Consider the following 11,910-nt stretch of genomic DNA (forward strand, 5'->3'; position numbering starts at 1 on the left):
TGGTTGATAATATTGGAAATTCATCAGCAACTTCAGTTGTCAATAAAAACGCAATCAATGGAATTATGAGTCATGTACTCAAATATTGCAACTGTTAAAATGCAGCAATATGGAAAACGTTTATGATTTCACTTATTATGTGAAATTACATATGTTCTATAGCTACACCTAGGTATTTCATTATATATATATGAAACAAATGTAAGATATGTAATAGTTATGCTCTAGTAGTGAGTGATGAATGACGATTTTTTTCTGTTTCCACAATTAAAAAATTAGTATCTGCAGACATTTAGACATTGGGAAGGAGATTTAAATGACTGTGGAATAAAGGCAGAATGCAAGTGTGTTTCTATGTATGATTACAACTGTGGTATTTAAAAGCAAACACGTAGCAGCTTTTTTTAAGTTAACTTTTTATCAACGTATAACATATGCACAGAAAAGTGCCCAGATCATAAGAATACAACTGAGTTAGTTTTCACAAGTGAGCACACCCATTCACTACCACTCAGCCCAAGAAACAAACATTACCCGTACCCCAGATGCCCGCCTCATGCCCCTCCTGTGACCCCCCCGCCCGCATCCCTAGGCGTAGATTTTCAGTGGCACCGAAGCACACCAAGATGTTAGCAAGTCCCGCGTTTGCCTGGTTAAGACCACAAGTGGTCTCTATTTGCTGGTTTTCTCTGTTTCAATCCCTCTTCTCCATGATGGTGAATAATGCTCTATTTTACTCTAACTTCTGTTTATGATTTAACGTCCAACTATTAGGTCATACATTGACTCTTGCATTTAGTCACATAAAATTCCTCTTTTTGGAACTGACTGTTGCTATTTGAATTTAGGAATAGAACCATCACGTTTGTTCCTTCTGTAGTAGAATAAGAAATACAGATTATAGGTCAGAAGTAATCCTCTTACCTACTTGCTACAGATCTCTTCTGCTGCAACGCAGCCCCAGGTCCTACGTGTAAATCTGTGTGTTAGCACTCTTCCTTTTAAGCAACCGTGAAAGCAGCATTGCGGTCTGCCTACCTTTCTCACACCAGCCGGCGTTTCGCTTTTCCCCCTCTTCCGTCCCAAGGGGACTGGCTGTGCCCGTCTCCAGAGTCAGGCCACACTGCTGGCTTTGGCTACAGCACAGCAAGAAAAATGACAGAGCAGGAGACTGATTGAGGAAACACACCACCCCTTTCTACCACAGGGATTTACAATGCCTGGTTGTGCCGCTGAGATGACGGTAAGGCTTGGTGACTTCCGCTCATAAAGAGGGCTGTTCTTCAGTGTCACCACTTTGGAGAACCAGAAAGAAAGGTCAACTCCTAACCCAATGAGATGGGCTCACACAGGAGAAGACTTAGTCCCTCCTATTCCAGATTTTCTCCCTAAAGCCACCCAGAGGGCTTGAGGGGCTGGACGTGAATCTGTTTTAGTCATCTGAAATAAATAGTTAATTGTCTAGTACTGAGATTCATAATATGTTTTGCCATCTGTTTAAATGACAGTTGGCAAAATAAGTAAGTGAAGCGTGGTGTGTCTCACCATAGAGGTCTTTTTTGGTTCCTGGTTCATAGGCATTGAGTCACAGAACCTGTGTCAGGGGTCCCCAAGACCATCCCCAGGTCCTATGCTTCACTCGGGGGACTCAGGACTCAGCACATAGTCGTACTCATGGCTGTGATTTGTTACAGTGAAAGGATACAAAGAAAAATCAGCAGAGGGAAGAGGTACATGAGGTGGAGTCTGGAGGAAACCAGGTTCCAGCTTTCAAGAGTCCTCTCCCAGTGGAGTCGTACAGGACACACTTAATTTCTCCAGCAATGAACTGTGACTGTGCATGTGAAATGTGGTCCCCCAGGGAAGCCCATCGGAGGCTCAGTGCCCAGGGGGTTTATTGGAGACTGGTCACATAGGCACCCTCCACCTAGCACGTACCAAAATCCCAGACTTTCAGAAGGAAGGTAGGTGCTCAGGATAAGCCAGGTTGTTTGTATGACAGTCTAGGCACAGTGTGCCCCTCTTATCACGGGGTGGGGGGAACCTCCCGCAATCCAAGTTTCCTGACGCCAGCCTAGGCACCCTTGCCTGTAGGCCTTTCTGCGGATGGCAGCCACAGGCCTGCTGTGATAACTCCTTTCTGCACAGAACCTTAGGCCAGTAGGGACTTAGCCATGCTCCAGCCCATCTTCAGTTTACACATGAGGAGATTGAGACCTAGAAGGATGACGTGACTTGCCCAAGGTTCCAGAACTCTGCAGTGGTCCAGCCAGGAGAGAGTCCAGGTACTCTTATTCCAAAGCCAGGGCTTTTGTGACTGTTTCAGGGAGGGCCATTATGGCCAGATTGATCAATTTCATTGTTTTTTAATATCCTTAAGTTACAAGTAACAGTAAAACTTATTAAACACCCTGATTACAGAATTGAGCTTTCTGTGCCACAGAGCTAGGACCCATCCATTTTACATACAATCGCTCACACATAACAATGTTTCAGTCAACAGTGGACCGCGTATACAGTGGCCCCGTGAGGGAGAACCATAGAGCGTAGGCGTGTGGTAGGCTGTACCATCTAGGTGTGTGTAAGTACATTCTGTGATGTTCACACAATGACAAAATCGCCTAACGATGCATTTCTTAGAACGTATCTCTGTTGTTGATGCACGACTGTATAATTACATTTGTATAGTGACCCTGCCCATTGTTACATAAAATCTAGTAGTCCACTCTGCGCATTAGAAGTACGTCGGGGCACAAAATTTCTATGAACATAACAATCGCAGCATCGTAAACAAACAGAAGAAGCACTAGTAGGAAATTCAGCAAACCTTAATAGTGATTGCCTCTGGCTGGTAGGATGACAGATGAATCTTTTTTTTTCTTTTTACTCTTTTCCCTAAATTTTCTATGATGAGTAGTATATAGTAGCTAAATGGGAAAAAAATTTATTTAAAAAATCAACTTTAAAATAGACTATGCTCCTCGTGCTCATCTTCAGTCCTCCAGTCATGGCTGTTGCCTGTCGGCACCCTCGAACTGCAGGATGGCCCCCGGAGAGCAGCCTCAGTTATGGAGGGAATGGAAACAGGCTCAGGCCTGCGAAGGGCAATATAGAAATTTCTAGTGGGATTCTAAATGTGCAGTATTTAAAATGACACAGCAAGTCCACTTCCAGGAGTTTATCCCACAGACAAAATCATTCCTACGCACAGTGACACGGTACAGGAATTTCACTGCAACATTGTCTGGTAGTAAAAGATGGACAGAGTGTAAATGCCCGTTGGTGGGAGTCTGGGTGCTACAGTACATCCATTATTAGAATATCATGCACACCACAGGAAAATGACAGCATTGCTTACCTTGATGGAAAGACACTTGGTTTCCATTGTTTATAGTGGTTGAGTTTCCTGCAATGTGTTCCTCTTAAAAGTATACATATTATATTCTTTTAAAAAACGTTAAAGTTGGGGCCGGCCTGGTGGCACAGTGGTTAAGTTCGCTTGCTCTGCTTCGGCGGCCCAGGGTTCGCTGGTTTGGATCCTGGGTGTGGACATGGCACCGCTTGGCAAGCCATGCTGTGGCAGGCGTCCCACATATAAAGCAGAGGAAGATGGGCATGGATGTTAGCTCAGGGCCAGTCTTCCTCAGCAAAAAGAGGAGGATTAGTGGCAGATGTTAGCTCAGGGCTAATCTTCCTCAAAAAAAAAAAAAAAAAGTTAAAGTTGTCTTGAATGACTTTGAAAAACAGAACTAACCCAGAGGCAGGGAATGGTATTTTGCCCAACTTTTATACCGGGAGACAGTAGAGAACTTAAAAGAATTCTTTGTAAAATTACAAGTCTTTCAAAACTAAAGTTGGATTAGAAGATGAAAAGTGAGTATCTCAGAGAATGTTCAGTTTCTTGGGTGTGATGATGGTGGTGTGGTTTCATAGGGAGATGTTCTTATTCTTAGGAGATACGTACTGAACTATTCAGGATTGAAGTGTCACGGTGTCTGCAGCTTACTTTCACAATGTGCAGGAAAAAGTATGTGTGTGCATGTGTGTATGTGTGCACGTGTGTATAGACAGGGAAAAAGCAAGGTAGCAAAATGTTAAGTTATTGAATCCAGGAAAAAGGTGTATGAATGTTTGTGCTACTAGTCTCTTAACTTTTCTATAAGGTTGAAATTTTTCAAAATAAAAAGTTAAGAAAAAATTTAAAAATCAAGGAGCTAAAGACTTCTGAAAACAAAGCAGTTACAAAGCTTGTTAAGGAAATCAGTTGAAGAAAGTCAGTCTTTATCTCTCCACATGTTCAGCCAGCCACCTAAGCAGAAACAGGTTGCCTTGTGCCTGCAGGTTGTCAAAGTTTTGAGCTCAAGAAAACTCTGTGCAGGATGCTGGTTAGCTGGGCTGTTTCAGAACCTGGAAGTACTGAGCAGTAGCCTTTCCCTTAAAAGATGCATTTAAGCAGGTCCGTCCTTTCTCTTGTCTTTACTCTCCAGTTCCCAGAGGCATCCGTGCAATAGTTCCTTGCTGCATGACAGCAGGAGACCAGCCCGCCTAATTGGCCAAGAGGTGGCTCTTGTCTTCTTTCTCCTGCTCTTGTTGGTCTGGTTCCTGACCCGAGAATTCGAAGTCAGCTACCGCCTTCACTACCATGGGGACGTGGAGGCGGACCTTCACCGCACCACGATCCAGAGCATGAGGGACCAAGCCGACTGGCTGCTGAGGAACATCATCCCCTACCACGTGGCCGAGCAGCTGAAGGTTTCCCAGACCTACTCCAAGAACCATGACAGCGGAGGAGTCATCTTCGCCAGCATCGTCAACTTCAGTGAGTTCTACGAGGAGAACTACGAGGGAGGCAAGGAGTGCTACCGGGTCCTCAATGAGCTGATCGGGGACTTCGACGAGCTCCTGAGCAAGCCAGACTACAGCAGCATCGAGAAGATCAAGACCATCGGGGCCACATACATGGCGGCGTCGGGGCTGAATGCCACACGGTGCCAGGACGGTAGCCACCCGCAGGAGCACCTGCAAATCCTGTTTGAGTTTGCCAAGGAGATGATGCGCGTGGTGGACGATTTCAACAACAACATGCTCTGGTTCAACTTCAAGCTCAGAGTTGGCTTCAACCATGGGCCCCTCACAGCAGGGGTCATCGGCACGACCAAGCTGCTGTACGACATCTGGGGGGACACCGTCAACATCGCCAGCAGGATGGACACCACGGGGGTGGAGTGCCGCATCCAGGTGAGTGAAGAGAGCTACCGTGTCCTAAGCAAGATGGGCTACGACTTTGACTACAGAGGGACGGTGAACGTAAAGGGGAAAGGTCAGATGAAGACCTACCTTTACCCAAAGTGCATGGACAACGGGGTCGTGCCGCATCACCAGCTGTCCATCTCCCCAGACATCCGAGTCCAGGTGGACGGCAGCATCGGACGGTCTCCCACGGACGAGATTGCCAACCTGGTGCCTTCTGTACAGAACTTGGACAAGACGTCTCTGGGTTCTGATAACAACACACAGGCCAAGGATGCTCACCTGTCCTCTAAGAGACCCTGGAAAGAGCCCATCAAAGCCGAAGAAAGGTGTCGATTTGGCAAAGCCATAGAGAAGAGCGACTGTGAAGAAATGGGGATGGAAGAAGCCAACGAGCTCACCAAGCTCAACGTCTCAAAGAGTGTGTGACGCAGCGCCGCGCGCTGCCTGCGGTGCTCTGCTCCTCGAAACACAATAATATTTGTATTTGGCTGTTGTGTGTTCCAAGCGCCACGGGTTCCGTCCCCGGACGTGGTGTCATGTGGTCATTGCAGCCCTAACTTCTGTGTGGATCACAGTTATTCAGGGTTCATTTTCATCCATTTCTTTCCTTTTTCTCCCCTTGGTGTCACACTCAGCGTGGAGAACAAGTGCCTTCAGGGGCTGGCCGTGGCCTTGGAGTCTAGGGACAAAGGCCACCGGTGGAGATCATGGCCTTGAGTGTTGTTGGACTTTTAAAACAAAAGCTGTGGTTAAGATATCATGTTTATTGCTTTTTCTCACGAGACACTTTTTTTTTTTTGCTAATACAATGTTTTTGAGGTTTATTTTTTCTGTATACATAATAGTGTTTTCCAGTGACCTGACCTTTCTGTGTAAGCACATACACGCACACACACTTGCATTTATGAATCTGAGATCAAGTGCCAGTAACTCCCTGGGAGGGGACGTCCGGGGGCGAGGCTGAGAACGGCAGTCCGCAGTCAGCCAGGCCGCCAGTTCCCCTCCCACCTGCGCCTTCCAGAGCACCTGGGCCTCGTGGGCTGTGGCCGCACCGCTCCCCACACCTGGCGGCTTTAGGGCTTCCTGCACATGTAGGCCAAGAGTCCAAATGCTAACCGGTAACAAAGCTTGTGAACCAGGCCTCAGGTATTTAAAAGCCGTTTTCCATTCTGCCCCCGCACCGAGGGGTGTTCCAGCTGGGAGCGAAGGGGTTTGCCTTTGAAGCTGACTCGTCTGAGAGGGGAACTCAAAATAAATGTCTGAGGGTTGCATTAATTTATTTATTTATTTATCAGGAAACGTGTGTTTTGGGGAGGGGGTGCCGGGTCATTCTGGTGAGGGGAAGTAGGCTCCGGGCTCCGCAGAGGGCAGGCACAGCAGAAGAAAGAGATGTCTGTCAGTGCTGCAGCCACTGTAGGCCACCTCCCCCTCAAGGGGGCTGAGCAGGACCCCTGGGTCGGAGAAGCTCTCGGCCACTGTTTGTAAACCGACGCTGCGACTTCTGCCCCACATGCCATGGATCTGCGTCCCGGGGTCTCCCTGCTGCAGGGTTACATCAGAACCCGGCTCGGTGAGAAGCGGGAGGTCTGGGCAGAGCAGGCGGGCAGGCGGTGTGGCACTGTCTTGGCTTCCACACATTCAGGAAATTTCTCCATCCTTTCCCATTCTCATCCTGCGCAGGACCTGTTTGTGGCAGGAGTGACCCTGGGGGGCGAACCCCAGCCCTCTATAGATGGGGTTCTTGCACTGTATGTAGGGACAGTATGTCCGGAGGCAGATGGGGTGCTGCGCAGGGGTATAGAAAACCTAAGGAAAAGCACTTCTGTGCCCTTTGTCGCTAATCCTGCTTGTAATCATGTTTTGCCACGTTGAGTCTGGAGTTTATGTAGAATCGAACTCAGGCTGGAGTTGCCCTGTCCCAGCCATAGTTATTTTTAAGGTGACATGGCATACAGCTCATGGGGTAATTTGAGGACTAGTTCTTTCTCTGTTTACGGTCTTCCGATGGTCCTGTGCATTTGCTTTTCACTGGTAGATCTCTGTGTAACTTCCACATCTGCAGCAAGTCCCCAAATACGTACAGAATCTGCGGTCTGAAGCATAACGAAATATTGATTCTGACCGGCTAGCTCCCCCTGGGACATACCTGGGATGGCCACCTGGCCACCAGGAGCCCAGCGTCCTGGGGAATCCAGAGCATTCTTAGTCACTAAGATTTTCCTTCAGGTTTTCCTGTCAGTTTGTTGATCTTCCAGTGCTGGAGAAAGGTTGGTGTGACAATACCTCTTGCTTCTAAAGAATGTATTCTTATAAAAACTGCAGGATTTTTATTTTTTCTTAAAAACACTACCTGATGCTCTCCTTGTCCATAGCGATCGTGGGCGTGTTAGGGATTTCTTCCCTCAGTATTACCGCATTTGTGAGTGTGGCCCTTCCCGTTGCCTTCCAGCTCCAGGTTCTGTAGCTTTGGCGGCAGCTAAGGGTCTGGGCGGTTGCCCATGAGTTACCCGTGTCTCTGCTGTTCGTTCAAGACATGCTCTACAAAGTTCATCTCTGCACACACTTCCCCCCGTCAAACTCTTTTTTCCTTCCTCTGCTACAAAGGTGTTTGTGATTCCTGACCCTGGGAACCCGAGAAGCTGCGACCCACAGGGAGAGAATCCTAACATCTGGTGGTCTGGTTCAGCATTGTACAAATTAGAGCCTTTGATGGGCGGCTCACCCAGCGGCTAAAATTGTCTTTAAAGAACACCCTGAGCCTTCCTAAATAACCAGTACAGATGTTCTCTCTGGGTCACCAGGCGACTCGGGTCCTTCCCAGTTCCCTGCTCTGAAGCATACCTCAACGCAGAACCACAGAATCTCTGCAATGGAAGTGCCCTGCGTCTAACTCTGCTGGCGTTGAACAGATAGTTGCTGCAGACAGACGGGGTTTCTAAGCAGTGGGTTCAGGCGCTACCGACATGATGGATGCGTTCTTCAGAGTGGCAATACCTCTTACGAACTTAGGGCAGGAAGCAATACTTCAGAATTGAATGTGTGTAAATAGTTGCTTTGAGTTGCAATTTTCTTCTTGGCCCCAGGTCAGATCAAATTATAGAGATATATATATCATAAACAAGCACATAATTTTATCCAATGCAAACAAGTGTAGAGCATCAGTTATGAAACCCTTAAGTAGTTTGAAGAGTCGCACAGATTATGCAACACCTGCACACGACTCCAATAACACTGACTTCACTGGTGGAGACAACACCTGCACATTTGCACATGACATTGAGAGCCAAAGGGCCTTTGCTTCCCATTACGTGGGCTGTAATAATTTGTAGTTTCCAAAGATCCGTCTGCATTTGCATTTCTAGGTTTTTGATTTAAGCATTTTTTGGTTGGTTGTTTTGGAAAATCACATCATGCCTAGGATCTGAAATTAAATTAGCAAGAACCAACTGTTTGCTTTTTCCATCTTTCCTTTGCTCTGCTCTTTTTCAATTGTTAATTCTAAGAATTTCAAAATGCATCCACTGAAGAAATGGACATTAAAGTATTCTAAAATCTAAATATCGGACGCCTGGTATTTTCTCATTGAAAAGATCAGCACCCTCCAGAGCTTAGGACATCCTCATTTCCTGCAATTCGTGGCTGAAATAGCAGGAGGATTTACTTTTCATTCACATCGTGACTTTGAAAACAAGGCAACTAAAGGAAACGCTATTTGTGTGTGTGTGTGTGTGTGTGTGTGTGAGTGTGTGTGTGTGTTTTAATGGACATATTTGCTATGGTTAACTTTGGTTGAGAAGTATTTATTTTTACATGGAACTTTTTAAAAAGTAGTAGGTTGCAAGGCAAGTTTTGCTTGCAACGATTTATTATTAGGCCTTCTAAATCGTTTTTCCTGCAACGTCTTAAGAGGCGGAATTGACTGAGAAAACCAAGTAAATTTCTGAAAAGATGCGCCCACGTGGCCTCTCCCTGGTAGAGTTCCTGCCCGCATCATGGGGAGATCACAAAACCCCTTTCAGAATCTGTTCAGAGGCACAGAACGTCTTCGCAGAACAATACACATGCCATTTGTACATTTCCTGGCTTCACCACACCTCCACATCTGGAGCCAAGCTATGGGTTTGCTGGGCTTTAGAGCCTTTCCCCTAAAGGGTTTCTCTCGGTGAGTCCAGTAATTAGGAGCAACTTCAGAGCACAAGATCGTCCTGTAGACTCAGTGAAGGGAGACGAAGATACGGTCCCCAGTCCTTGCTCATCAGTTCACAGGGATCAAGCTTCTAGAGCCAGCAAGGACACTACTCGTTGATGAAGGCGCTCCTTCTTCCTGAGTCTGTGCTGCAGGCATCCTTAGGAACTTTCCAGGGGACAGTGAATAGTGCTCTTTGCTGCACTGAAGGTCTCGTAGGAATGTGGGTTTCCTAGAAAGGGCTCCCCGGGCACTTAGAGGATCTTTCAGTCAAGAAAGGCAGCCTCTGATTTTGGCAGTAAGCCTCAGAACTCATCATTTGTGATTTCTCTTTCGTCTGAAATCTCTTTCACACGTGGTTGCTTTTCTCTGCTGTGGGAATCTGTGTGGTGGCCACCTGGAATAGATCCCAAATACCAGGAAAAGGAAGCTACTGGGGAGAGAGATAAGTGAGAGGAAGTGATTGAGAAAAAGGACACACTTGCACACCGTATGCTTGTAAATTTAAAATCTTCCCAAGTGTCTATTTTTATACAGTTCCTTTGTAAAAATTGTTTTTTTTAATAACATGACTCCAAAGAATTGTTGCTGTGTATTGGAGTATTTAAGCCTGGGGAATTCTCCTATTCCTGCTGGGCCTGAGAGTCGGAAGGAGAAGTGAATTAAGCAATCGTGTATTGAGCAATCTGAGCGCCTTGTGAAATCTCAGTGATCAACAGCACCGATTCTTACCCCTTTTTTGGCTCACAGAGCCTTTGATAATTTGATGAAAGTCGTGGCTCCTTTCTCCAGAAAAAAATGCACATAAAAATAAATCCTCTTATTGCATACAATCTCAGGAGTTCCTGGGTCCAAATAAAGTACCCCCAACCTGCAATAACTAGAGGAATGAGAATTTTTTATTATAACTATCTATACATGAGCTTTCCAAGCATTTCTGGACTCTCGGGAACTTGATTAATCGTGTTAATGCTGCTTATTTATATATGCATTTCCAATCAAAATTATATTTTAGAGCTTAAGTCTGAATTATCTAAATATATTTGAAGAGCCAAAGAACTTTTCAATATATAAACACAAAGTTAGTCCAGTTCTTTCCAACAGATGAATAAATTCAGCCAGTATTTACTGAGTACCTACTATGTGCCAAATGATGCCAAAGCTCCCTGCGTTGAGGGGGTTAATTTTGCTGTGATACTTGAGAATCTTTGAGGAATAACTGTGGTTAGAAACTGTATTTCTCATGATGGCTTTACCATTAGGAATTCCACCAGTCACTGAAGGAATTTCGAGATATCTGAGGTCGCATAGTGACATCCCTCTCTCTATTGACATTTCACAACAGTGGCTCCTTAGTGTCATCTGTAACCCACTAGTGATTGTTTTCATGTTCATGGTCTTATGGAGTATTCAGTCTCTCAAGAAAGAGCAACAGATGAGAATCGTTCAGAGAAAACCGCTTCGCCAATACTGGTCCCTCAGTGAAGCAGGGCCCCTCCACACGCTGCCCATGAGGTCATATGTTCAGTGTTCAACAATCACACTGTAAAACAACCCTCCCCTGATGGCGATTGGGGTCCCAGCACAAGGGTCTGAGAGCTGGCAGAACAAGGCACTGGCTTGGACTGATTTGGATGGTGGGAGCTTTTCAGGAATGACACCCCCCAGCAGAGCGTCTCCTGCACTGTCCGAGAGAAGTGCTGGTGGTTTGAGGACCAGACGTCTGGGCTGATCCCATCTCTGCCCTGTGCCCACTAGTGAGGCGAGGCAGCCGTCTTCTGAAAGAGCTGCTCTTTTTCTTCCTCTGACCTTCTTGATCTCAGCAAACAAAATTCTTGCTCTCTAGGTTGGAAGGGCAATGAGTGGTATCAGAGAGGAGGACTTGTTTGAACTTGTCCATGTGATCTGGGGAAAGGAAGCAGAATGGGAAGGGGAGTGATATAGGCTAGCACCTCCGCTTGGACTCCCTGGGGTGTAGATGTCCTTGTGCCCAAGGCAAACCTCAACAGCTCACCGAGCCCTTCTTCTCCCCAGCTTCCCAGCCTCTGAGATCTCCAGAACTGCCCTCCGGCAGGTATTCCAACCAAAGACCAGCCTGCCCCTATTCTGGCCTCTGTCTCATGGACGGCCATGCCTCTCCAAGGACATATGTCCCTCCACTCTACCTGTGGCCCCCACCCCCATGCCACTATTTTTGACCTCCCAAGTAGGTCTTAGTGCCATGCCATCCTCACTCCCTAACTTCAGGAATATAGATAAACTCACAGCAACACGATGAGCAGGCACTTTATTGATTTAAAGAGAGTAACTCTTTAGCCGCTTAATTCACTTCTCACATAGACAAATATGCCTCTACACGTAAAGTAGTCTCCTGTTATGTCATAGTTTTCCGCCAAAGAACTCAAAACACCTGGGACCCCGTTTGCCCCATGATGCCTCATTGAAGTAGGTAGGCAGAGGTGTTCTTTCTG

The 11,910-nt window shown here is 46.4% G+C and overlaps 1 protein-coding gene across 2 annotated transcripts in view; it reads left to right on the forward strand.

The window, feature by feature from the left end:
- ADCY9 (adenylate cyclase 9) overlaps positions 1–8,811 on the forward strand; it is a 111,511-nt gene extending 102,700 nt beyond the window's left edge. Inside the window, exons 11-12 of one of the 2 annotated variants that reach the window (XR_011424838.1) lie at positions 4,488–6,179; positions 6,250–8,811. Coding sequence is in view for 1 of the 2 variants with exons in the window: in XM_001502248.5 (XP_001502298.1) it covers positions 4,488–5,679 (1,192 nt within the window). In the remaining variant the exon portion in view is untranslated. Of the gene's footprint in view, positions 1–4,487 lie in introns of both variants that reach the window. The other variant, XM_001502248.5, reaches the window with a different exon arrangement.
- Positions 8,812–11,910: the final 3,099 nt, after the last annotated feature.

The sequence above is a fragment of the Equus caballus genome, chromosome 13 (genome assembly GCF_041296265.1).
Source record: "Equus caballus isolate H_3958 breed thoroughbred chromosome 13, TB-T2T, whole genome shotgun sequence".
In the NCBI taxonomy this organism is placed as follows: domain Eukaryota; kingdom Metazoa; phylum Chordata; class Mammalia; order Perissodactyla; family Equidae; genus Equus; species Equus caballus.